Consider the following 22,575-nt stretch of genomic DNA (forward strand, 5'->3'; position numbering starts at 1 on the left):
AACCCGAGTTCCTTGCATTTAGATATAGCATTTACAATGATGTTGGTGGTGAATGAGAGCATCTTCATAATAATAATAATACTAATAATGATAAAAATAAAATAATAATAATAATAATGGGAGAAATTTTTTACTATTTACTTACAGTTTCATCCTCAAGGACGATGAGCATATACTTTTTCTCAGGCGTTCCAATAACGTTTTTTGGTTCGTTTTTCCTAATGACATGAACTGTACAACTCCAACCCACAGTTTGTGTGTTAATATCAATTAACTTTACTGCATTTGTCATGACTAATATCCTTGTGCCATGGGAAATATGTCCATAAAGGATGTTATGAAATAATATAATGGGAACCACAAGATAAATTCAAAAACCATAGATTATGGAGTTAGAAGTAACTAAAATGTGTAGATTATAAAGGAATATAATGAGAAACACAACATTACATACAAGGATACAAGTATAGATGAACAGATTATACGATAGATATATTTTACATGACGATATTGAAGTTATAATAATTAATGAGTATACCATCATTGATTTAAAAAAAAAAAATTGTAATCATTATGAGCACAAATACAAATAATAGAATTAGCATGATAATATTTTGACAATCATACCTATAGAATGTCAAGTAGATGATGTGTTGCAGAATATGTTAGGTTTAGTTTTAGGTGAATACCAGTGAGAAGGGGAGGGGTTTATATACTGTTATTTTGGGTAGAATAATGTTTTAGTTAGGAATCTATACAAAATTGTATTATAGAATCCTTTTAAGACTTCAATATTCTAATTTTAAGTTAGGAATCTATACGGAATTGTATTATAGAATATTGCCAATTTGTTTGAAAACTGCAATAAAGAAACAATTGCCTAAAGAATTTAATGTTAAACTTTCGTTATATTTAACGGAATGAATTTGATAAAATTATAAAGGATTAGGATATATTAGGAATTTAATTGGAGGTTGCACAATAAGAGAACACAAAGTATAATATGTTATAGCAGATTATTATACCAACATTTTTTTAGTTTCAGTTAGGGGGTCTAACATTATTGACTCTTATTATAAGTGTAGATGTAGATGTAGATATTTTTTTTGTTGAGTACTATTGACTCTGTTATAATGTAGTATTTGTTCATAGTATAAGTATTACATTTTATCTTTACCCGACCTAACGGTACGGTCTCAAACAAATTTTTGCCTTTTCTATTTTAGTAGATGTGGGTCTTTTTTTTTTTTTTTTTTTTTTTGAAAATAAATAAATAAAATAATAGATGTGGGTCTAAAACATGGATATAAGTTGTCGTATCACTTCGGGTTTCCTGGTTTGGCCCAAAAATGTTTTCGTTTTAGCTCCCTGAAAGTAGGAAAATTACAGAAAATCCCCCAGCTAAAACAGCATAGCGGCAAAGCCCCACTTTTCTTCTTTTCCAAGTTCCCCCTCCCTGCGAGAATAAGATCTCTACTTGTTCTTAGATCATCAGCTAGCCCTAATAGTTTGCAAATCTTTTCTTACAGTTAGTCTCAGATATCTGCAATGGTGAAGGCAACGACGGATGTTCCGGCCAAGGGCGGTTTTAGCTTCGATTTGTGCAGAAGGAATGAGATGCTCGTGAAGAAAGGGCTTCAGCCTTCGTCTTTCCTCAAGACTGGAACTACCATCGTGGGATTAATTTTTCAGGTCTTTACTACCCCTTTTTCGAAATTCGATTTTTAATTCATTTTTAACTAAATTTGAATTTAATGTTATGTTAATTTCAAAGCTTCTGCGTAGCTTTTTTCCTAGACGATAATTTGATACCTTTTGAGTTAAGATTACCCATTAAACTGTTATTTGTGTTATGAATGTGATCTTGTGAGTAACATTTATGTTAGTCCACTATGGTTTTACTTGTGCAAAAGCAAAATTAATTGGATCTTTTATGAATAAGCCAATAAACTTAAAAGTTTAGTAGTTTATAGTCCACTTTGCATTATGGACCCGGATACATTCAGATTATGGGAATGCATTTATCATATTATGTGTGGCATAATATGTTGTTAATTGAAGACACATAATTTATTAAGTACTGACACATAATATGTTAATTATAGTAGACATATAATTTATTAATTGAAGGTATATAATATGTTAACTCCATATACATGCTCTGAATGTTGTTTTAGACCGGGGTCCAAAATGCAAGGTGAACCCGGTCCATGGTATAACAATTGTAGTTTGTTGAGGATAATGGATCTCTCGGAGTTTCTGGAGAAGGCGGTTAATATTTTCATTTGGAGAGGGAATTATTTGAAGTCAAGGGCTTCAGAATGTGGCTGACTAGTATTGACAGTTATAAGTGGCTGGCTTGCAGAGTATAACTATTTCAATTCTTGAAAGGAAGCCTTTGAAATCTTCCGTATGCTGCTTGTGATTTTGTTCCAGGAAATATAATTATGCAGTTTGTCTGATGGTCCTGCACTGACTACTGGTTTCTAAATTTTATTGCATGGATTGTCATGGATTCCTTGTATATGATTAATAAATTTTGGCCACTCTATCAATTAGGAATAACTTCTGCTAGATTTGACTCTCACTCAACAACCATTGGTTGAAATTGGTTCTGTTGGGTATCAGTTGTAATGAACTTCTTAAGTGTAAAGCTGTCCAACTCAACTGTCTAATTTATATCATGCATGGAATTTATGTATCTATCTTTTCTTCAACCATTGGCATACTTGTGTTAGAAGAGTGGTTAATCTGCTTACTCCAGTGAAGCTCCTGTCAAAAGTTTGATAATCAATCTCATTACTATTTACTAAACAAGAATGCAAGATCATCATTAACAATGACTTAAAATGAGGATAACTGACACAGACTTTAGTTTTCTTTCAAACTAAGTGATTCCCCATGATGTGGAATGGATGGCCAGGGGATAAACTTTATTTTATTGCCATGGGAACTTGTACTATTTTCACTCTCTTTATAGTAGCTTCCTCCTCTCATCTTTCGTTGTGCCCTTATTAGTCAACTTCCACCTTATCATAGGTATTACTGCTTGGCTGTTGATGTAGCTTTCATGACACCCACTGTATTCAAGGTTTTGGTAATCCTTGCTTGCTGAATTGAAAGATACTAACCTTTTTGGTAATGACATGTCCTCAGGATGGTGTTATTCTTGGAGCGGACACACGAGCCACTGAAGGACCCATAGTTGCTGATAAGAATTGTGAGAAAATTCACTACATGGCTCCTAATATTTATTGTTGTGGAGCAGGGACTGCAGCTGATACCGAGGCTGTAACTGGTATGTCTTCTTTTTTCTTTTTTCTTTTTTTTTTCCATTTTTTGACCACATGGTGCATCAGCAATGATACACCCATGTTCTAATAGTGCATAATGGGATTCATGGGTAGTTATAACACAGTAATGAGGCAGTTGGTAGTTTTATAGCTATCGAAGGGACTGAAGAATATAGATTGAATTTGTCTGGTGGCATTCTCCTCTCCTTTTCTGGAGTTGGGCTGCCACTCGAAGCACAACCATGTATTTTCTCTCCTACTTTTTTGAGTTTAGCTTTTGACTCGAAGAAGAGCATTCTCATACAACCTCAGGCTTGTATCAAGCATCTTTGTTTGATAGTTACAATTGCATAATGTTATTGCTGTCTGTCTGCCTTCATTGTGTTTATTGTGCAATGGTTATTTTCTAGACATGGTCAGTTCCCAACTGAAGCTTCATAGATATCACACTGGTCGTGAATCCAGGGTTGTGACAGCTCTTACACTTTTGAAGTCCCATCTTTTCAGGTGAGTTTATTTTCATGTTTGTCTCCCTCGAGTCTTCAGTGTTTCCTATATGTAGATAATATTGCATTTGTGGAAGGGTTAACTAACTATATTATAAATCAACCAGTTACCAAGGATATGTTTCAGCTGCTTTGGTTCTTGGGGGAGTTGATATCACCGGTCCTCATTTGCACACTGTGAGTAACTTTAAAATCCAAGCCCATCAGTTTTTCCTTGTAGCACACGGTTTAATTGTGAATTATTTCACAGATTTATCCGCATGGTTCAACTGACACACTGCCATTTGCTACAATGGGCTCTGGTTCCCTAGCAGCAATGTCTGTCTTTGAGTCAAGATACAGAGAAGGGCTTACTGTAAGTACATTTGCTTGTGTATTTATTTGTTGCATTAGGGCACCAGTTGGAATTCTCTTGAGCGTTGAGGGGAAATTTTATTGCAGAGGGAAGACGGAATTCAACTGGTGACAGATGCCATACTGGCAGGAATTTTCAATGATCTGGGTAGTGGAAGCAATGTTGATGTTTGTGTTATAACAAAGGTGCTTTTCTGGAACATATAATAGTGATGAAGAATTTTTGCCTTGGTATGTTTCAACCTTGTTGAATATGATTCCTAATTTTTCTGAAGTTGTCTACTCTTTGTTCTTCAGGGGCATGCAGAATACATTAGAAACCACAAGTTGCCGAATCCCCGAACCTATCCTCAGAAGGGTTATACTTTTCCTAAAAAGACTGGTCAGTATTCACTTATTCAACATTTTACTCTTGAAGGAAAAAGTTTTCCTTAAATTTGAGTCCACCGTTTGGTTCACAGGAAAAAGTTTTCTTTAGTTATGAGGAAAAAGTTTTCTAAGGGGATGGGTGTTATTTTGTTTTTCATGGACCTTTGGAACAAAGTATCACATGATAAGACTATTTTGCCCTTAGAACATTATGAATTACCTTAGTCCAAAATGTGTATAATAATTTTTGTTATATTATTATAATAAACTATATAATTATAATATTTTAATTTATGATATTGTATTTTATAAATAATAATATTTTAATTTAAAAATCACTATTACTTTTATTATCAATATCATTGTGAAATGGGCATTTTGGTCTTTATACTTATTATTCATTGCCATTCTAACCCAACCAAACAATCGAATTAATATTCCCAGTAATTTCCTTTCCACCAAACAATAGAATCAATTTTCCTGTTAATTTCTTTTTCATGGAATCTCAGTTCTATTTCTCCTCAAATATTTTCCGTGAACCAAACCAGCTCTTACACTTTTTTTTAATGCTATGCATTTTTGGTTGGATGATTAATTGAGTTGTAATATTTAATTGTTTGTGACAGAGGTTCTTCTGACGAAAATTACACCCTTGAGAGAGATGGTGGAAGTGATAGAAGGTGGTGATGCTATGGAAGAGTGAGTTATGCTGCTGCAAGATTGAAGCTTATTTATTATGTTGCCATGCTTGAATCTTCTATTTGTATGAAGTATTTCATCAGATGAGATGTTGCTTTCAGACAAAATATATAGCATGCTTTCTTAAATGATATGGCGTAGCTGTTGACTTGTGCCATCATTCCCATCAATGATTTGAAAATCCTTTTTTACGCAGTAACATATCATTAAATTTCGTTTTTTTTTTCTTTTGATTTAATATTATATAAAATCAGACAATTGTTGTTTATGATAATTACAGTGAATATTTTAAGATTGAAAAATTGTAGATATTTTAGAAGTTGATGAATTCCAAAATGACTCAAATTGCCTTTACATTGCAAGTACATGTGGTCATGTACCAATACATATATCATGTACTGTGGGTGTAGGATGTTAATCCTAGCTCGAAATTGATAGGTGTAAGGATATTAATTTTAGCTTAAAGTTTATGGTTTAGTTTGTTACCATGTATTGTGGGTGTATCCTTGCTCAAAATTGATAGGTGTAGGGATATTAATTTTAACCTAAAGTTGATGGTTTAGTCTGTTACGATGATAAGCACAACTGATGAAACAAAATATACATGGATTTTAAATATATTAATAAATTTAAAAAAAAAAAAAAAAGAAGTAAGCTATTGAACTTTTACACTTTGTGCAATTGAACAATCAAACAAAAAAGTGTGCAATTAGAACATTAAGCATGCAAAAAGAAGTGCAATTATCATTTTTTACCTATTGATCCAAGTAAAACAAGTTAAATTAATAACTTGACATTTAATATAATTAATTTTAAAATGTTAATTCTTATGTGGACGGTTATATAGTAGTAGCATGCCAAGTTATAATGTCATATATAAATATTTATTTTAATTTTTTCAAAAAGAGACTTTAGACGGAAGAGGCAATTATAGCTACCTCCTCTTCATCATGGACCACAAATTTTTTCTTTCTATTCCTTTTTTTTTTTTTTTTTGTTGAAATCCCCTCCTCCATTGACAGAGGAGATGCCTCCTTCTACGTAGATGGAGGAGGAGGCTGCGTCTTCCATCTATGTAGAAGGAGGAAGACACCTCCTCCGTCAATGTCGACGGTAGAGTCTACCTTCTCCATCAACGTCGACGATGGAAGAGGTCACCTCCTTTGTCGATTTGGACGAAGGAGGCTCTGTTTTTTTTTTTTAATAAATAAATAAATAAAAATTAATATTATATTATATTTATTAAATAATTAAAGAAAATTTTATTTTAGTTTTTATGAAGCATACTAAATAAGAAGTTTATCGGTAACTTGTTACTTACCTACTAATAATAATGTCAATTACATACATTATTTTTATTCATTTGCTAGTCAATTGATACACAATGCGCCTTCTATTTCTTGTTTCTTTTAAAGAATGATGCCAAATGCAAATACACTTTTAAAAAATGTTTCTTATTTTATACAACGAAAATGGTATGCACTCCTATAATTGTAACTCAAAAAATGACCCTTAGTTGTGGTAAAATATTATGCACTAGTTATATAAGGAGTAACTAGATATGAGTGGTAAAAAAAAAAGAGTAATTCTACATATACTCCCAATTCACACTCCCATTTTTTACTCCATATGAGTTGGCATTCTTTGATTGATCAATTTAATAGGGGGCCATGTGTTTATCCATTCCTTTTTGTTTCATCCTCCAATCAAATTTGAACACAAGTGGAAGTAAAAGTTGGGAGTATAATTTTGGGAGTGCATCTAGTATTTTTGGAAAAAAAAAAAAGGAGTGTGTAACATGATCTTTTATATAAAATTTAAAATAAAAATAAATGAAAATGTCGTTTGCAGAGGTCTCCCTCCCTCGTTGGGTGCAAAAGGCAAAATCACTTCCGTCGGGATCCCACACTCTGGCTCTACAAAAATTGTGGAGGAGTTAAATCACGGTAACTCAGTTGTGTCTTAGGTGGGAAGACCAATGCCTAGTGCCCACAATGAGCCATCCCCACAAAAAGGGTGCAACTCCTACATTGCGGCGGTCAGAATTCAATCTCACGTCATTGGGTTCAATCTCCCACTCATGTACCAATTGAATTACTCATGATGACTATACATGTTTAAAGTGACATATAAATCTCTCAAGAGGTAGACATACTTACTACCAGTCCAATTATCTCAAGCATCTCCCTCCCTCTTTTTCTCATATAAAGTGACAACGTCATCTCCTGTCGGGATCAGGGTGTGGGGACAAATAGGGTTGGTGATTCCGCCTTTCGTCACAATAGTGTCAGCTTTGAGATGACGTTGACAATTCTTCCAAAATGTTGGGGCGAAAAGATAATTATCACAAACATAACTTCCAGATAAACTCAACCACGGTTAGTGTCCTAACCTCGTCTAACCATGATTTAACCAAACAGTTCTTACATCAATTAACGCTGCAGATTAATGACGTGTTTTAATCCAACGGCTGCGTTGCGCCTTACTGGACAATCTCAACTGATTCCAGCTCTCCAAAGAGAAGCGTTTACCTGCGGTTAGGGTTTCTCTCTCCTTTTTCTCTCTCTATGTCGTGCTTTCTGTATCTAGTCTCTGTGAATGATTAGTCGATGGAAACAGATCTCATGGCTGACTATCCTCAGGCTTACATGGATCGTCGCCCTAAGAAACGTGCCAGATTAGATTGGGACCCTTCTCATACTCCCAAGGTGATTTTTTTTTTAAATGTTTTTGTCACTAGATTATTATTATTTTTCTTATTCGAATAATTATTCTTTTTGAGCCTAGTCTTGATGATGAACAGAGTTGTGTTTTCATGAAAATTCTTGAATTTGGGGAACTTGACAGATAGTGAAGTTATAACCTCTAATCTCGATATATATTCAAAAAAGAGTTATTAATTTCAAAATTTGATCCGGAAAATGGATGACTTTGATATCTAGCTGAGATGAATTTTATTGATTACGTTTATAGATATTATATTCTTGAATTTCTGTTTTGAAACAAAATAAAATTTTATGGTTTAGTTAAAGTTCATGCATAGAATTTTCTTCCTAGGTTAAAGAATGTACAGAAAAGTTCATGACATGTCATGAATTGAGCCATTCAAACATAGTATTTTTAAGTCTGAAAGTTCTTGCGTTTCTTAAATGATTTTTAGTAGAAAACTTTTGTAAGCACCTCCTGTGTGCATTTTCTTGTGACTAACTACTACACATCCAAACAAGTATTTTTAGGATAATGATCTTTCATCTATTGTTTGTATCTTTAAATTTGTTTCCATGATGAAATTTTTGGTAAGTTTACACACAACAATAAATATAGTTGAAAATAAAAGAAAGGGAAAAACCAAAAGATAGAAGGATGACCATCACTATTTCTTTTACTTTAATTTATTTTCAAGCATATTTATTGTTGTGTGTAAAATTACTTGGTGAGGTTGTGCCTTTGACCTTTGTTGTATATGAAGTTAATGTTTCTCTTAAATATCCTGAACTGCAATGTATGGGAAGAAATTTTTATTTTATGTCTTATACCGAAGGAATATGAATTAATGGCTGTGTGTAGGCTCAGCCAGGGATATATTATGGGCAAGAGGTTGGCACTGTGTCAAGCTATGCACATGGAAGAGTACTTTCTCATCATGAGAATGTATATGTAAAGGAACTGGCTCAAAAAGGCTCTCCCCCATGGCGAGATGATGACAAAGATGGGCATTACATATTTGAGCTGGGAGAAAATTTAACTACCCGCTGTAATCACATTCCTTTTCCACATTGAAAAATCCCATTTTGATATATAACATATAATTGGATAGCTTATGCTTAACTGTTAGTAGGAATGGCTCTGTGTTGCATGTACGTTTTTTGTCATAACAATGTTCTAACCTCTATTTGCAAATGGGAAAGGATGACTTGAAGGATATCAACTTGTATTGTTATAATGGAAAACAAAGAAGATAAAATAGGTGAAAAGTTTTTTTGCTCTCTTTTTGCATGTAATTATAGGAAGTAATGAATTTCAGTTTATTGTGAAGAGATATTCTTTTATTATTGTTGTTGTTTTTTGTTCAGTTAATGAGAAATTATATTTGCCTAATTATTTTCAATTTTCCTTTATACATAAGTAAACTAAATGGAGTTTTCAAAATAAACCTACAAAATAAGTTCTCTATAGTCCACCCTGGACTTTATTTACCCCTAATTTTGTTTTAAACAGGGAAAGACTTGGTACCCAATCTACCCCATTTATGGAGGACATTTTCAGCTCTTTTGTACTTATCACCCTTGATTTGTTTGGTTCTCCTCCAGTCCTCCTGCACTATAAATTCTTCTGCTCTATGCCTCTATTCATTTGCAACTCTATTCAAACTTATCCTATGTTCCATTCTAGTGTCAACTGCCTTAATTTAGTTATGCATGTCCATTTCCCTGGGAATCAAGGAATATCAATTAAGACATGTTAATATTGGTTTAATCTGTCTGCATAATGTCCTCACTTTATTTGTGCTTCTAAATTTGTTTTTGCAGATAAGATCCTTAGGAAGATTGGGGAAGGTCAGTCTTGAACCACTTTGGTAATGTTTCTACACGTCTCTTTCCCTGTGAAATTTCTCTTCAATATACTCTTGTAGTTCTACAGGTACCTTTGGTCAAGTTCTGGAATGCTGGGATAGGGAACAGAAGGAGTTGGTTGCTATAAAAATTGTCCGCAGCATTAAAAAGTATCGTGAGGCTGCAATGGTAGAAGTTGATGTGCTTCAGTTGCTTGGAAGATATGACAGGAGTGGCAGTCGGTAAGTGCATATTATTACTAGCTGTTCTGTTCACTTCTCATTCACAGTTGTGTGATTAAAAGAGTTCATTCCTTGCAGTTGTGTTCAATTACGGAACTGGTTTGATTACCGTAACCATATATGTTTAGTAAGTATATTATTAATTCATGGTAACCTCATTTCCCCAGCTTTGCAAATTATATGGGGACTTAAGGCTTGTCAATGAATTTAAATGGTCTTAACAGGTGTTTGAGAAGCTTGGACCAAGTTTATTCGATTTTCTATGGAAAAACAATTATCGCTCATTTCCAGTTGACCTAGTTCGTGAGATTGCCAGACAACTGTTGGAATGTGTAGCATGTGTGTAGTCTGATTCTGCCATTTCTTTTATCTTTGCCATCCTCATGGCCTTGCTTTCTATAGGAGCTATTTGAATACTATCTTCTTCTTTTAGCTTCTGAGGTCTACCCTTGTTTTGATTTTGTAATACTGAAGCTTCAGTCTTTCTGTTGGGATGCTGCTATGTTTTTTCATGTTTGAATGCATTCATCTTGTCTGGTTTCTGATATTTTGCGTTTCTTTTTCTCTTTTTGCCAGTCATGCATGATATGCGTCTAATCCACACTGATTTGAAGCCTGAGAATATACTCTTTGTATCTCCAGACTACATAAAAGTCCCTGACTACAAGGACTACAAGGTGCATGACATTAACAGTTGAGGATTGAATCAAACCCAACCCCCATCCCCACAACCAAAAACAAAAGAAGAGTATGAAAGATTGAAAGGGAAGGAAAAGAGTAATATGTAATCTAGTTTGGCCTTTTCTTACAATCTGGAATACAATAGGCTTACATTAACATTTTTTCTCTCAACAGCTATTTCAATTTGAATGTAACTCTTCTTTAGGCTTTCTCAAAATAATGGCACTTGCACTTAATAATTTACTCTACATTTTGTTTAAGGAAATTTGTTAATTCTGCTTGTGCATTTACAGTTTCCACCATGGCCACCAAGAGATGGATCATTCTATAAGAGGTTACCAAAATCAAGTGCTATCAAAGTGATTGATTTTGGTAGCACAGCTTATGAGCGTCAAGATCACAACTATATTGTCTCTACTAGACATTACCGCGCACCTGAGGTTATCCTGGGTAGATAGTCTTGTTCTTCCTCTCTCTTCTTTAAGAGTGTCCATTCCATCATTTAACTATTGTGTTTTGTATTTTATTTCTCTATTTTCTTCAAAAGTGAACTAAAGTGCCGATCTCTATTTAGGTCTTGGATGGAGCTACCCATGTGATATGTGGAGTGTTGGTTGTATATTGGTAGAACTGTGCTCGGTATATTAAGAATATTCATTTTTTTATTGGACGAACAACACTGCTCAAATATTTCGTGGAAGTAAATCAAAACCACATGCATATGTTGGTATTGCAGGGTGAAGCTTTGTTCCAAACACACGAAAACTTAGAGCACCTTGCCATGATGGAGAGAGTTTTGGGTCCTTTGCCACTGCACATGTTGAAAAGAGCTGAGTGAGTACCCCTCGTTCGAAACATTCATAACGGTTAACATTGATGTCCATTATTATCATGCTTATCGTTAATTGTCTTGTATTTATTGGTTTAGTCGACATGCTGAGAAATATGTGAAAAGGGGTAGACTTGACTGGCCAGAAGGGGCAACATCAAGGGATAGCATTAAGTCTGTCATGAAATTACCTCGTCTTCAGGTAGATTATAGCATGGTTTAGTGATGTGTTAACTTTCGTTATTCCACTTATCTTGTGAGATGAAACTTTTGCGTTTTGTTTGCAGAACTTGGTGATGCAGCACGTTGATCACTCAGCAGGTGATCTTATCGACCTCCTGCAAGGACTACTTAGATATGACCCGTCTATAAGGATGACAGCTCGAAATGCACTCAAGCATCCGTTTTTCACTTGTGACCAATTAAGGAGGTCATAAGCGAGAGCACTGTGGTGGATGATTTGTTGCCTAACACGATGCCCCATGGCACTTTGCCTGTGATTTGCATGGATTGCTTAGAACGCCGAAACTCTTTGCCCAACACATTGTTTCTTGGAGCTCTTGTAAATAATGTCATCATGATTCACGAGATGCCCTTTCATTCCAAGTTGTGATCTTGTGCTTCTGCTGCTGCCTGGCCCTGGTAGCGTAAGTTTTGTAAGAGCTTTTCTCTTCCTGAAAATGGATCTTCTACTCATTTACAAATGATGTACAATTTCAGTTTTGTAAGTGTATTTATTATGTTAATAATACATCATCTCCACAATTTTATTTTATTTTTAACTATTTGCATTTGTAAATTGTGCTTAGTTTTCTGGAGATGATCTGTTAAGAGCTAAAATGGGCAGAAGAAACTCAGGCAAATAAACGATAATAAAAAAACCAACCATGAACTTTTTTTGGTACATCAAAAGAAGTCCAAATATGTAATAGATTGGCGCAAATTATTATGTGGACCTAGGTCCATTGCAAGGTGGATCTGGCGGGGTTTTAAATGTTTATAATTTACATGCTAAATATTCACAATTTATCTTTTAAAATGTTCACTATTTATCTTTTAAAAATTCACAATTTATATACTATGAACGCACAATGTTAACATACAGAATTTATATTCTAGAAGTTCACAATTTCAATACTAAAAATACACAGTTTCGGTTCAGGGTCCACCTTGCAAGATGTTGCAAGCTTCTATGAGTGAACTAGGTGGACCCTGCTCCATTTTATAACAATTCAATAATTCAGAGAAGGGACAGTAAGTTAAACAATGCAACACCTATAGAAGCTTGTACAAATATGATTGGAGTAAACCCCCCACCCCCACCCCAACCTAATATGAAATACAAAATTAAGCATTCATGCATGGAAATATGAAATTTGTGTTTGTTTAATGCTTTGTTGTGCATTTTTTGGCAACCAAGACACCTGGGGGAGGATAAGTAAGAACAATGGTGCAATAGCCATAGAGCCAATACGAATACTTGAAAAGACCATTAGACCTTGTTCTAAATACACCCTTCACCTGAAACCACACATTTCCGCTCTCCATTTGCTTGCTTAGCAGGTGGCTTTGATTCGATGAAAACGCAACCTGATTTGTGACTAGATGAACATCTTCAAACCTGTACTCACCATTCATGAGAGGGAAAGGATCAATATTGCTGGATGCTATGGGTGTTCCATCATGATAAAGATTCAACGTTACGGACTTGAAATCTACACTCCCTTTATCGTTCGGGTTAGTGAAGTTTGCAAGTAGAGTAAGATCAGCAGTGAGGAGATACCCCATGTCAAGATAGATGGCATTCAGATTGGCATTTGATATATCAAACACTGGGTTTCGCGACCGGTAGACTAGGTAAATTATAAGGATTACCAGGCCTACAACAATCAGCAAGGAACAGGCAAAGCATGCAAATGGCGTGGTTCTACGTCCCCCTGTTGAATGCTGGTAAGGATGGCCCGAGGCACCACCCCAACGAGGTGGAGGAGACCCCGGGACGTGAGAACCATAACTGGGTGGCAGAGGGAGCTTCCTCTTGGACCGTTGTTCTTCCAGAGGGTAGCCATAATTGTGCCGCCTATCTTCCTGATGGTGATGTTGAGGAAGAAAAGGTAGCGGCGACTCAGGAACCGGAGCCTTATGTGGCGACTCAGGAACCTGACCCTGACCCCAATATTCAGGAGCACCCTGAGGCTGATGCATTTGGTGTTGCCTCGGAACCCTCGACCGGGGTTGAATGTAGACCGGTGGTCCCCGTGGTGGGTGTGGGGTTTCATGGTCAAGTGGGGAAAGAAAATGGGGGTTGGTATCATACTGCCGCTGCATACTTGGAACTAGGAATAGAGATAATGGGAAGTGAATGTAGGGAGGGAGGACTGAAAGTAAACAAGTTTCCTTTCAGTAGTAGTCACAACTCACAATGAAGAAGGATTGTTAAACTACAAGTCCATAGCATAGTAATAATACTAACAATAGGTGGCCATGAGAAAGCAAAGAATCAGACGTTAGTAAAGCACACAAGGCAAGTGATCTTGACGATACCATACTCACTTTCTCTTTTCAATCTTTGCTTCAATATAGCACACAAACTTATTCCCTTTTCTGGGTGCCAGCCAACTTTTCTTTCTTAAAGAAACCACCAGAAAAACCATTCCTCTACCCTCATGGCCATGGATGGGGGTTGGGGCAAAGTGATTGTATGCAACCGTTCAAATATCACTGAACCCAAATGGTTTGAAACACACTAGTAATTGGCAAACTCATTATGAAACAACATTGCTTACACAAACAATGTTCGCTAGCTTACTAGTTTGTCTTCCGGAGTGAAAAATTCTTCCTGCCTTCCTGGTATAGTTAACTATAATAGTTTAGTTGGAAAACTCCAACGGTGGACTATCATCTCCATCTGGGGAAAAACAGCAGGAATATTGGTCATCCAATGGAGAAATGAGCTCCATACATGTAAATGTTTCTACTCATAACTGATTTTTCGATCTTAGAAAAGCCATTGTTGGGCCTAATGCACTGCCTCTTAATGCTTTATATGACCAACTCTTGCCTGAACTCCCCCCGTTACCCCAATTACTTTCCTTGGAAAGCTGTTCCTTTTTTGCATTTAGAGTTTCGCTGAATTGCTCCCACAGGTTTACTCCATTTTCTACGGATAATTAAGGGTAATGTTAGAGTGGACGCGAGCCGAGCCAAGTCTCACATCTTTATAAATAAATATGATTAAATGGGAAACATAGTACTACCTTTGCTGGAAGAATGCCTTTGTTCATTGCCGTGGATTAAATCTCTGTTTTCTGCAAACATTAAACAATGCTGTGAAGAAACACAGAAAAACAAGCAATGTCCAGCTGAAATGCTCATTTCAGAACAAAAAAAAACACAAGTACCAGGAATGGAAGCAGTTGTTTGCATATCATTAGTGCCAGTCAACACGGTTAAGCTGTCGCCAAACACACATTCACTTGAGCTACCAGGAACTCTTGTTTTATGTTCTAGAATACGAACTTCAACAAGTGACGAAAAATCTATCTGCATGCAAGTTATAGTTTCAAATTTTGAGTGGCTGCAACTAGGCTCAGGTTAGAAGACTGAAGATATCATGTCATCCACAGGATTTAGGGAAGGGATGTTAATTTACCTCCAATGATCCATCCTCTTTATAAAGAGAATCATTGGGTTGCACCGGAGATTCATCCCCATCTGACTTTTTACTAGAAATTGGAAACTCAGGGACTGGCATCAATGAAACTCTACCTGATTGAGAATCATATGATGATACTTCCCCAACCTTCAACAAAAGGGAACATCAGTACTTTGTTGCCATGATCCTATGCATGACCAAAATTACCAACCCTAATAGAGATGGAAAATACCTGATAGCAGGAGAGCTCAGGGGTCCAGGTGGATGATAGTTCAAGCAACCTATATGCAATCACATCACCTTCCTACCAAAAAGAGAAGAAAATTTCACATAAACATGCGAAATAAAATCTATGAAGGCCATGAAGCAACGAGTCATAGGTTCATAGCCGTAGAGGTTTCTTATCATAAATTGCATTATATATACAAAAGTCACAAAAAGAAAGCAAATATCCATTCCAGTGATCTACTGAAAGCAGAAATGTGTCAGTGAAATAAACAAACTAACCTTGGGATAGCTAGAGAGGAACGGAGTTTTGGTAAAGTCAAATGGTTCATTAGAATGTGTTTTTTTTTCATCATTCGGCATTCCAGATTGTTCTCTGTTTGAACCATTAAGTTCACTTCTTGGTGAAAATGAAGATTTCTCTGTGCCCCATTTCTGACCCTTTTTCTTGCTAGTGATCCCATTCCACCTGAAATTTTCCTGAGAGCAAAACTAACAAATTCATCATTATGAAACTTAACAAGAAGACCAATGGTTCAGCACTCTAATGACTATAATAAAATGAAACTGTGAGTAGTATAGCAGTGCCTAAGAAAATTATTTTAAAGAAACTATGCAACTTAAAGCAGATCAATTACTAGATAGTTTTGTCTCACTTCAGGTTTCCACTAAGTGAGATACAGAACTATCGGATGGAAAACATTGAAACAACAAAAAGTTTACTCACGAATGAGATGAGCATCTTGATAAAAAATGGAATCAACATACCATGTTTAATTGATTCTGTTCCACAGTTCGTTCTGCATCACAGAAAAAATATTTTGATTATTAGTATTACTATAATACACCATGCAATAGTTTTCAAGCAATCAGGTCATAAATCATAGTTCAGCAAAAGGCAGGGAAAAGTAGGGAAAATTGGATTAAGAAAAGTACAGATAGCTATACAAAATCTTAAGTTCAAACATAAACTACTAATGAAACTATTAACTGGGGATTTAAAGAACCTTTTTAAAATCCTTTTATGTAATGAGAGTTGAGTGGCTATGCAGGAGAAATTGAAAATGAGGCCAAAAAAAAAAGTTCCGAGTCTTATTACTCCAAGCATCAAATAATTGGACTACAAATCACTCATCCAATTGAATAAAGTTCAACTATGTAGTCAGCATACAGCTTTTAAAGCAAACAATTTGTCTAAGAGAAGTATGGAAACAACACCAAGATATGAAAGTGAAAGACCTTTCCCCAGTGGCTCAAATCGGATATGTCCTGGCCTTATTTCAACAGGAACAACTTCAGTTTCATCTTCACTATCACCATTTTGATTTGGATTATCACAGGAATTGTTGTTAGTATCTGATTGTGTGTGTTTCTCTGCATCTTTAACCATATCATTGGCAAGCAATTCATTCCAATTTAGCTGCAAAGATGTTTTGATTCAGACATGAATGGTAGGTAGGGAGGTATGTGACAGAACAAAAAGATTTACATGTACTCCGTATTCGATTACTCACAAGTCCCCTCGGCTGATCAGAGGTCTCCCTACTTTCAGATGTACTTTGTCCCTGCTTCCAATATTGATGCACATTTAGGATATAATATAAGTCAACAAGGACCAGAGTACTCGACAGAAACGAAACAGAAACTGTATGCACATTTAGTAACTCACATGTCCTAGACTAACACCCTCTCCACTCTTCGCCCTAGCTTGTCCCTGCTTCCAAGTTTTCTGTCCATTCAGGAATTCAGGAAATAAGTGTGAAAAACTGGATAGTGCAGAGTATGAAACATGAATAAAACTGTATGCATAGTTAGTAACTCACATGTCCTTTTTGTGGACTTACACCATGTCCACTCTTCACTCTAGCTTGTCCCTGCTTCCAGTTTTGCTTCACATTCAGTATGAGCTCTTAAAGACTTGAGAGTCACAATGTGACAAATGGAAACTATGAATATTTCGTAAATCAGTAACTCACACATCCATTTGGTTGATTAACACCCTCTTCAGTGCTTACACTAGCTTGTCCCCACTTCCAATTCTGCTGCAAATTCAGGATAAAGAAATTAGTGGTTTGCATACTACAAAAGCAGAAGCTTAATGCATTTTTTTTTGGGTGACAAAGGAAACCCACGACCACTACCCAACGATGTGCACTAAGTAAACCCCACTCCTCTGTACAGCTGTACTAGCCCATACAAACCACACAGGAGAGGTAAACCTCACTAGGAAGACCTTGTGAGATAGGCTCAACCGAGAGGGTGTTGGCAAGAATCAAACTTGTGGCCTTTAGGTACAAGAATATACAACACCCACTCGGCCACCTCTTTCAGGAAGCAGGCAGCTTTATGCATATTTAATTTATTCACTTGTCTGTTTGGTTGGCCAAATGCCTCCCTAGCTTTAGAATGTGTCTCTTTCCAATTTCTCTGAAAACTTGAGAATATATTGCCAATAGAAATCAAACACAATGTCAAATAATAGTTTCTTAGTGCATATTATATTACTTTCAAGTGCCTCTCATCAAGAATCAGCATTTCTCTTCTAAAAATGCAGGATACCAATATTTAATGGTGCCTATAGAACAGAAGCTTTATGCATGTCATTTACTCACATGTCTGTTTGATTGACAAACTGTCTCCTCTCTACCAGCTTTAGATTGCATCTCTTTCCAATTTCTCTGCAAAATTGAGAAAATGAGTTTTCCAATAGAAATCAAATATAATGGCAACAGGTGACATCTCTGCATATTATTTAATATCACTTACAATTGCCTCAGATCGAGAATCAGCATTTGTTTTCTGAAAATTTAGGATACAAGTAATTAATAGTAATTATACCAAAGAAGCAGAAGTTTTATGCTTATTTAGATTATTACTCACATGTCCATTTGATTGGCCAGCTGCCACTTCTCTTCCAGGTTTAGATCGCATCTCTTTCCAATTTCTCTGCAGAAAAAGATAATATGAGTTTTCAACAGAAATCAAATATAATGGCAAAACAAGGCATCTCTGCATACTATTTTATACTACTTACAAGCGCCTCTGATCGAGAATCAGCATTTGTCATCTGAAAATTCAGGATACGAGTAATTAACAGTGTCTATGCCATAGAAATAGAAGCTTTATGCTTATTGAGATTACTTACGTGTCCATTTGGTTGGCCAGCTGCCTCTTCTCTTCCAGATTTAGATTGCATCTCTTTCCAGTTTCTCTGCAAAATTGAGAATATGAGTTGCCAGTATAAGTCAACTATAATCACCACAGCTGGCTTCTCTGCACATATATTATTCCATGGTTTTATAAGTAACTTCATATTAATCTGCTTATTATATTACTTACAAGTGCCTCTGACTGAGAATCAGTACTAGTCTTCTGAATTTTAGCCATTTCCCGCAACCACTGCCTCTTTGCAGATTTTCTTCTAGCACTCCTACTACGGCGCTGCCAAATAAAGCAAGCACTTTAGCTGATCATAAAAATGTCAAGCAAATATAGCAATGTAAATTTGAGATCAAAGTGAATTCATATACAAAGATGTTGGTGCATAAAATTAAAAAACATAATATAAGATGGAACAACATTGGATACTGTATTTCACTATTTTGATACTGCATCATATGGACAGGTATACCCTCTCCCTACGTTCATTGTTAGTAATTTCTTGCACAGTGCATGGACAGTACCTTGTGTACATCATGCATTCATTTTGTCTTTACACACGCTCATTCCTTATACAGTGGTGGGTTTATCCATTCCTCATTTATGCTTGGAGGTTTTGGCAATATGTCCCACCATTGTTGTTAAAGCGTTAGTAATTTCTTGCACAATGCATGGACAGTACCTTGTGTACATCATGCATTCATTTTGTCTTTACACACACTCATTCCTTATACAGTGGTGGGTTTATCCATTCCTCATTTATGTTTGGAGGCAATATGTCCCACCATTGTTGTTAAAGCGTTGCCTAGGCGTCCGGTCGGTGGAGACCGGTTGCCTAACGAGCTCGCCTCGCCTTAAAAATTTAAATAAAAAAAAACCTACTAATAAGTAGCTGAGAGCCTGAGACGCCAACTCCCACCCTCCCAACCTCGCCTTAGTGGACCCCAATTACGATCCATCAACGATCCTAAAAGGTAGGCTAAATCTAAAGATACATGCTGGAAATGGTAAATTATTGCATAATTTAGTACTTATTTTTGAGATTTGAGAATACGTTTATATGCTAAAATGCTAAATTATGAATTGATATATGATATATATATATATATATATATATATATATATATATATATACTCATCGTCTAGGCAACTAGGCGGTCGATGGCACCTCGCCTTGAATGTTCGCCTTAACAACAATGTGTCCCACCTCCCAGTCTTCTTTCGGTGGCAATAGATTTAACCCCAAGTGCCTTTGATTTTGGAGAGCTTAGGCTTTCCCCAAAAAAGTGAAAATATCAAAAAGGGGGTAAAAAGATGACAACTATAGAGCTTTGTCATCCAACAAGTATACTTCAGATTATAATCATAAACCAAAGTAAAATATGAGCATTAAGTCATTTTAAATGTCCCCAAGAACTTCATTTGAAAACTCACATTCCCACACTTATACAAGCTCTGAAACAACAAAACATTAACTAGTTTATTGCAAATTTAGTAATGTATAACATCATGACATCATGTTGCCATGGATTTAGAAACAGCTGCAACAGTTTTTCTGCTGGCAATTTTATGCCAAATTTGGAAAAGCAATACCCAAAATAACTGCAGGAACAGGTATTACTACAGACCTTTGGAGTTTCCTCTAACTTCGGTGTTGCATCCACATTGTCCTTTTCAGTCTCTTGGAGCTTATCATTCCTAGGTAAACAAACAAGAGGTAAATAGTAATGCTCTCATACACAGATATATTCAGATTATTCTTTAAAAATGCTTATCAAATACAAAAGCAGGAAGTAAAATCATTGAAATAAAAGGAGGTAAGCATGGCCATGGAATTAACAAGAGATAATCATATAGTAAGAGCTCAAGCTTCAATCTCATCTATGACAAACCTCATTTAGAGCAGTCTTACAATCAATTCAAGAATGGGAATGGTCAAGCTTAGTAACACATACTTGTTTGTGACAGGTGTAGTAACATTATCTTCACTCATTTTGACATTATCCTTCTCCTTTGAGTCAGATATTTTCTGCTTCTTGTGCTTACTCTTTTTCCCTGTCACAACTAATTGGAGTTTCTTAGCATGCTCAACCTGAACATCAATATCAGGCTCCTCAACTTCTGAACACTTTTTCTTCTTCCTGTGGTCAACAAAGATCAAGCAAATCATCCATGAGATCATTCAAAGTTGTAAATCCCACCATACTTCAACCAAGCAACTTGAGAAGAAAGAAAAAAGGGACCCATATATAATACTATGAATTTAGTTCATACTTTGAGCTATGGAGTTTTTCTGATGCCTTCCTTTTCTTGGAGACACCATCTCCACCCAACTTATCCTTAAGAGGAGAAGTATCATGGACCTGGATTTTACCATCATCTTCTGGTTCCTCACTCTCATACCCTCCAGTTTCCTTGTTAAATTCCTCATTTGCCAGAAGCAAAGGTCCAGCATTTACAGGTACATCATAGCATTCAATGGTTGATGTGACTGGTTTTCTCTTCACACTACCACATTATATATACCACATTAGAAACTCACATATTTCCATTCAAATTAGTAAAAATAAGACCGAAAAATTTTCAGAAGCTAAACTAACCTGATAACATCTTTATTTTTCAGAATACTAGTGGACTCAAATGGGGGCAAGACAAACTCATCCATCTGCATAGCATTATAACCCATAGCAAATATTACATCAGAATCAACAAAACCAAACAAAAACTCCCAACTACAGAAAGCATTTGATTTTTCAGTTGATTCCACCAAGTCCCACAGTCTTCTCTCTACTTGTTTAGTCATTTGCCACAACTTATGCAAGAAAAAGGTGAAATATCCACGTAAAATCAAAGCAACAAACGATAATACTTAATAGTCAACATAAAACACCCACGAATAATATATAATATCAGGTTCAAACTCAACCTACTGCCTAGATTTTCCAAATAGCATCAAACAGTATAAATCTCTAGTACTTGAGACAAATCCTCAACACACACAAGAGGAAGGTAGATTGCATACGTAGAGAAGGAGGCCATCGGGGCAAGATTCATGGAGATGGAAGAGCTGAAGGATATGGGAGCAGAGGTCCGAGATGGTTCTATGGTGCTGGGGTTTTAGGAGGAGCCAGGTTTTCTTGAAACCCTCTGATTTCTGAGAATCGCTGAGAATGCCTCCATGGAAAATCAATTTGATCCTTAAACAAGTCTCCTCCATTGTTCATGCAAAACTTGGAAGGAATTCCGATGTCGATGAGCTTGTGCCCAGTATGCTTTTCAAGTGCTTCTCGAGCTGTGAATTTTTCTATTTTCCAATTATATGAAAACAAACACGCCTTTTAGGGATGAAAAGGAACCATATTTCCAGCATTAATTACTGAATAATTACTCTTTTTTATCTTACTAGTAACTAGTATGCCACTTGAGTTAATTCCAGCAATGGTCCCCCGATTATGTTTATTTTTTAAAATTGGTTTTCGTCTTTTAATTTAGACAAAAAAGACACTTGATTATTGAATTTGTTCCACCAATAGTCGTTCTGTTTATGTCCAGTTTGTTAGGCGTTAAGTGTGGGGTAAATGAGTCTTTTCATTATATAAGCTTCTTCTTCCTCCATTCTTTCTCCATTCCAGTGTATCACAGCAGTGGTCCTTCCCTTGCCTGCTCCTTCTCATCTACCTCCTTTATCACAACCTTCAGTTTAACTAGAGCCCAAGCCCAAATGAAATTATGCTGAGATTATCGACGCCGATAGCCGCCTACGAAAATCGATCATCGATGACAACCGCCTTCAAAATTCCCCTCGAATTCAACGAAGGCCGATGGGCCGCGACACCACCTCGGGTGTGACCGACGGCGGCGCTGGTCTAGACCTACGCGAAAGGGATGCGCCGATAAGGAGTGCGAAGTGAAGATTGATCGTCGCTTTCAAAATGGTGACTGGTCTTGGCTGGATCACCGGCTGTGACGCAACCGACCTGACCTGGTCAGGGTCACTAGCTGATCCCAGG

The 22,575-nt window shown here is 36.2% G+C and overlaps 4 protein-coding genes across 14 annotated transcripts; 2 read left to right on the forward strand and 2 right to left on the reverse strand.

Annotated features, from left to right (window-relative positions):
- Positions 1–1,379: 1,379 nt before the first annotated feature.
- LOC116031434 (proteasome subunit beta type-7-B-like) lies at positions 1,380–5,422 on the forward strand. Its single transcript, XM_031273644.1, has 8 exons — positions 1,380–1,692; positions 3,157–3,298; positions 3,704–3,800; positions 3,907–3,976; positions 4,050–4,154; positions 4,241–4,339; positions 4,451–4,535; positions 5,149–5,422. The coding sequence occupies exons 1-8, from the start codon at positions 1,549–1,551 to the stop codon at positions 5,223–5,225; spliced, it is 819 nt and encodes a 272-aa protein (XP_031129504.1). The 5' UTR covers positions 1,380–1,548; the 3' UTR covers positions 5,226–5,422.
- Positions 5,423–7,743: 2,321 nt separating this feature from the next.
- Positions 7,744–12,308, forward strand: LOC116032391 (serine/threonine-protein kinase AFC2-like). Of its 2 annotated transcripts, none has more exons than XM_031274912.1 (12): positions 7,744–7,929; positions 8,789–8,975; positions 9,751–9,777; positions 9,863–10,016; positions 10,095–10,143; positions 10,241–10,355; positions 10,593–10,693; positions 10,991–11,147; positions 11,272–11,321; positions 11,434–11,531; positions 11,626–11,728; positions 11,814–12,308. In XM_031274912.1, exons 1-12 carry the CDS (start codon positions 7,831–7,833, stop codon positions 11,961–11,963), a joined length of 1,290 nt encoding a protein of 429 aa, XP_031130772.1. In that variant the 5' UTR covers positions 7,744–7,830; the 3' UTR covers positions 11,964–12,308. The 2 variants fall into 2 exon arrangements, with proteins under 2 accessions (XP_031130772.1, XP_031130771.1); XM_031274911.1 differs by having other exon boundaries at positions 7,745–7,929; positions 11,272–11,336.
- Positions 12,309–12,661: 353 nt separating this feature from the next.
- On the reverse strand, positions 12,662–13,881 carry LOC116032428. Its single transcript, XM_031274978.1, has one exon. It carries the CDS (start codon positions 13,852–13,854, stop codon positions 12,913–12,915), a length of 942 nt encoding a protein of 313 aa, XP_031130838.1. The 5' UTR covers positions 13,855–13,881; the 3' UTR covers positions 12,662–12,912.
- Positions 13,882–14,223: 342 nt separating this feature from the next.
- LOC116032427 (coilin-like) lies at positions 14,224–21,889 on the reverse strand. Of its 10 annotated transcripts, none has more exons than XM_031274977.1 (23): positions 21,588–21,889; positions 21,166–21,230; positions 20,840–21,073; positions 20,521–20,706; positions 20,194–20,263; positions 18,746–18,847; positions 18,552–18,617; positions 18,441–18,473; positions 18,287–18,352; positions 18,173–18,205; positions 18,019–18,084; positions 17,383–17,445; positions 17,230–17,280; positions 17,076–17,135; positions 16,921–16,974; positions 16,646–16,826; positions 16,175–16,206; positions 15,689–15,898; positions 15,414–15,485; positions 15,179–15,328; positions 14,928–15,069; positions 14,784–14,834; positions 14,224–14,686 (listed from the first exon to the last, which is right to left on the reverse strand). In XM_031274977.1, the coding sequence occupies exons 1-23, from the start codon at positions 21,780–21,782 to the stop codon at positions 14,505–14,507; spliced, it is 2,364 nt and encodes a 787-aa protein (XP_031130837.1). In that variant the 5' UTR covers positions 21,783–21,889; the 3' UTR covers positions 14,224–14,504. The 10 variants fall into 10 exon arrangements, with proteins under 10 accessions (XP_031130837.1, XP_031130835.1, XP_031130830.1 ...); XM_031274975.1 differs by having other exon boundaries at positions 17,230–17,283; XM_031274970.1 differs by having other exon boundaries at positions 17,230–17,295.
- Positions 21,890–22,575: the final 686 nt, after the last annotated feature.

This window comes from Ipomoea triloba, chromosome 10, assembly GCF_003576645.1.
Source record: "Ipomoea triloba cultivar NCNSP0323 chromosome 10, ASM357664v1".
Classification (NCBI taxonomy): Eukaryota; Viridiplantae; Streptophyta; class Magnoliopsida; order Solanales; family Convolvulaceae; genus Ipomoea; species Ipomoea triloba.

What these genes read in the sequence shown, in the direction of transcription:
- LOC116032391 (XM_031274911.1), top strand. Translation starts at nt 7,831, where the DNA reads ATGGAAACAGATCTCATGGCTGACTATCCTCAGGCTTACATGGATCGT. An exon ending in ACCCTTCTCATACTCCCAAG is followed by an intron (nt 7,930 to 8,788) that starts GTGATTTTTTTT and finishes GGCTGTGTGTAG; the next exon opens with GCTCAGCCAGGGATATATTA. An exon ending in CACATGTTGAAAAGAGCTGA is followed by an intron (nt 11,532 to 11,625) that starts GTGAGTACCCCT and finishes TTATTGGTTTAG; the next exon opens with TCGACATGCTGAGAAATATG.
- LOC116032427 (XM_031274967.1), bottom strand. Translation starts at nt 21,782, where the DNA reads ATGGAGGAGACTTGTTTAAGGATCAAATTGATTTTCCATGGAGGCATT. An exon ending in ATTCTCAGTCAGAGGCACTT is followed by an intron (nt 18,618 to 18,745) that starts GTAAGTAATATA and finishes TCAATTTTGCAG; the next exon opens with AGAAACTGGAAAGAGATGCA. An exon ending in AGGGTGTTAGTCTAGGACAT is followed by an intron (nt 16,975 to 17,075) that starts GTGAGTTACTAA and finishes CAATATTGGAAG; the next exon opens with CAGGGACAAAGTACATCTGA.
- LOC116031434 (XM_031273644.1), top strand. Translation starts at nt 1,549, where the DNA reads ATGGTGAAGGCAACGACGGATGTTCCGGCCAAGGGCGGTTTTAGCTTC. An exon ending in TGATACCGAGGCTGTAACTG is followed by an intron (nt 3,299 to 3,703) that starts GTATGTCTTCTT and finishes GTTATTTTCTAG; the next exon opens with ACATGGTCAGTTCCCAACTG. An exon ending in TACTTTTCCTAAAAAGACTG is followed by an intron (nt 4,536 to 5,148) that starts GTCAGTATTCAC and finishes TGTTTGTGACAG; the next exon opens with AGGTTCTTCTGACGAAAATT.
- LOC116032428 (XM_031274978.1), bottom strand. Translation starts at nt 13,854, where the DNA reads ATGCAGCGGCAGTATGATACCAACCCCCATTTTCTTTCCCCACTTGAC.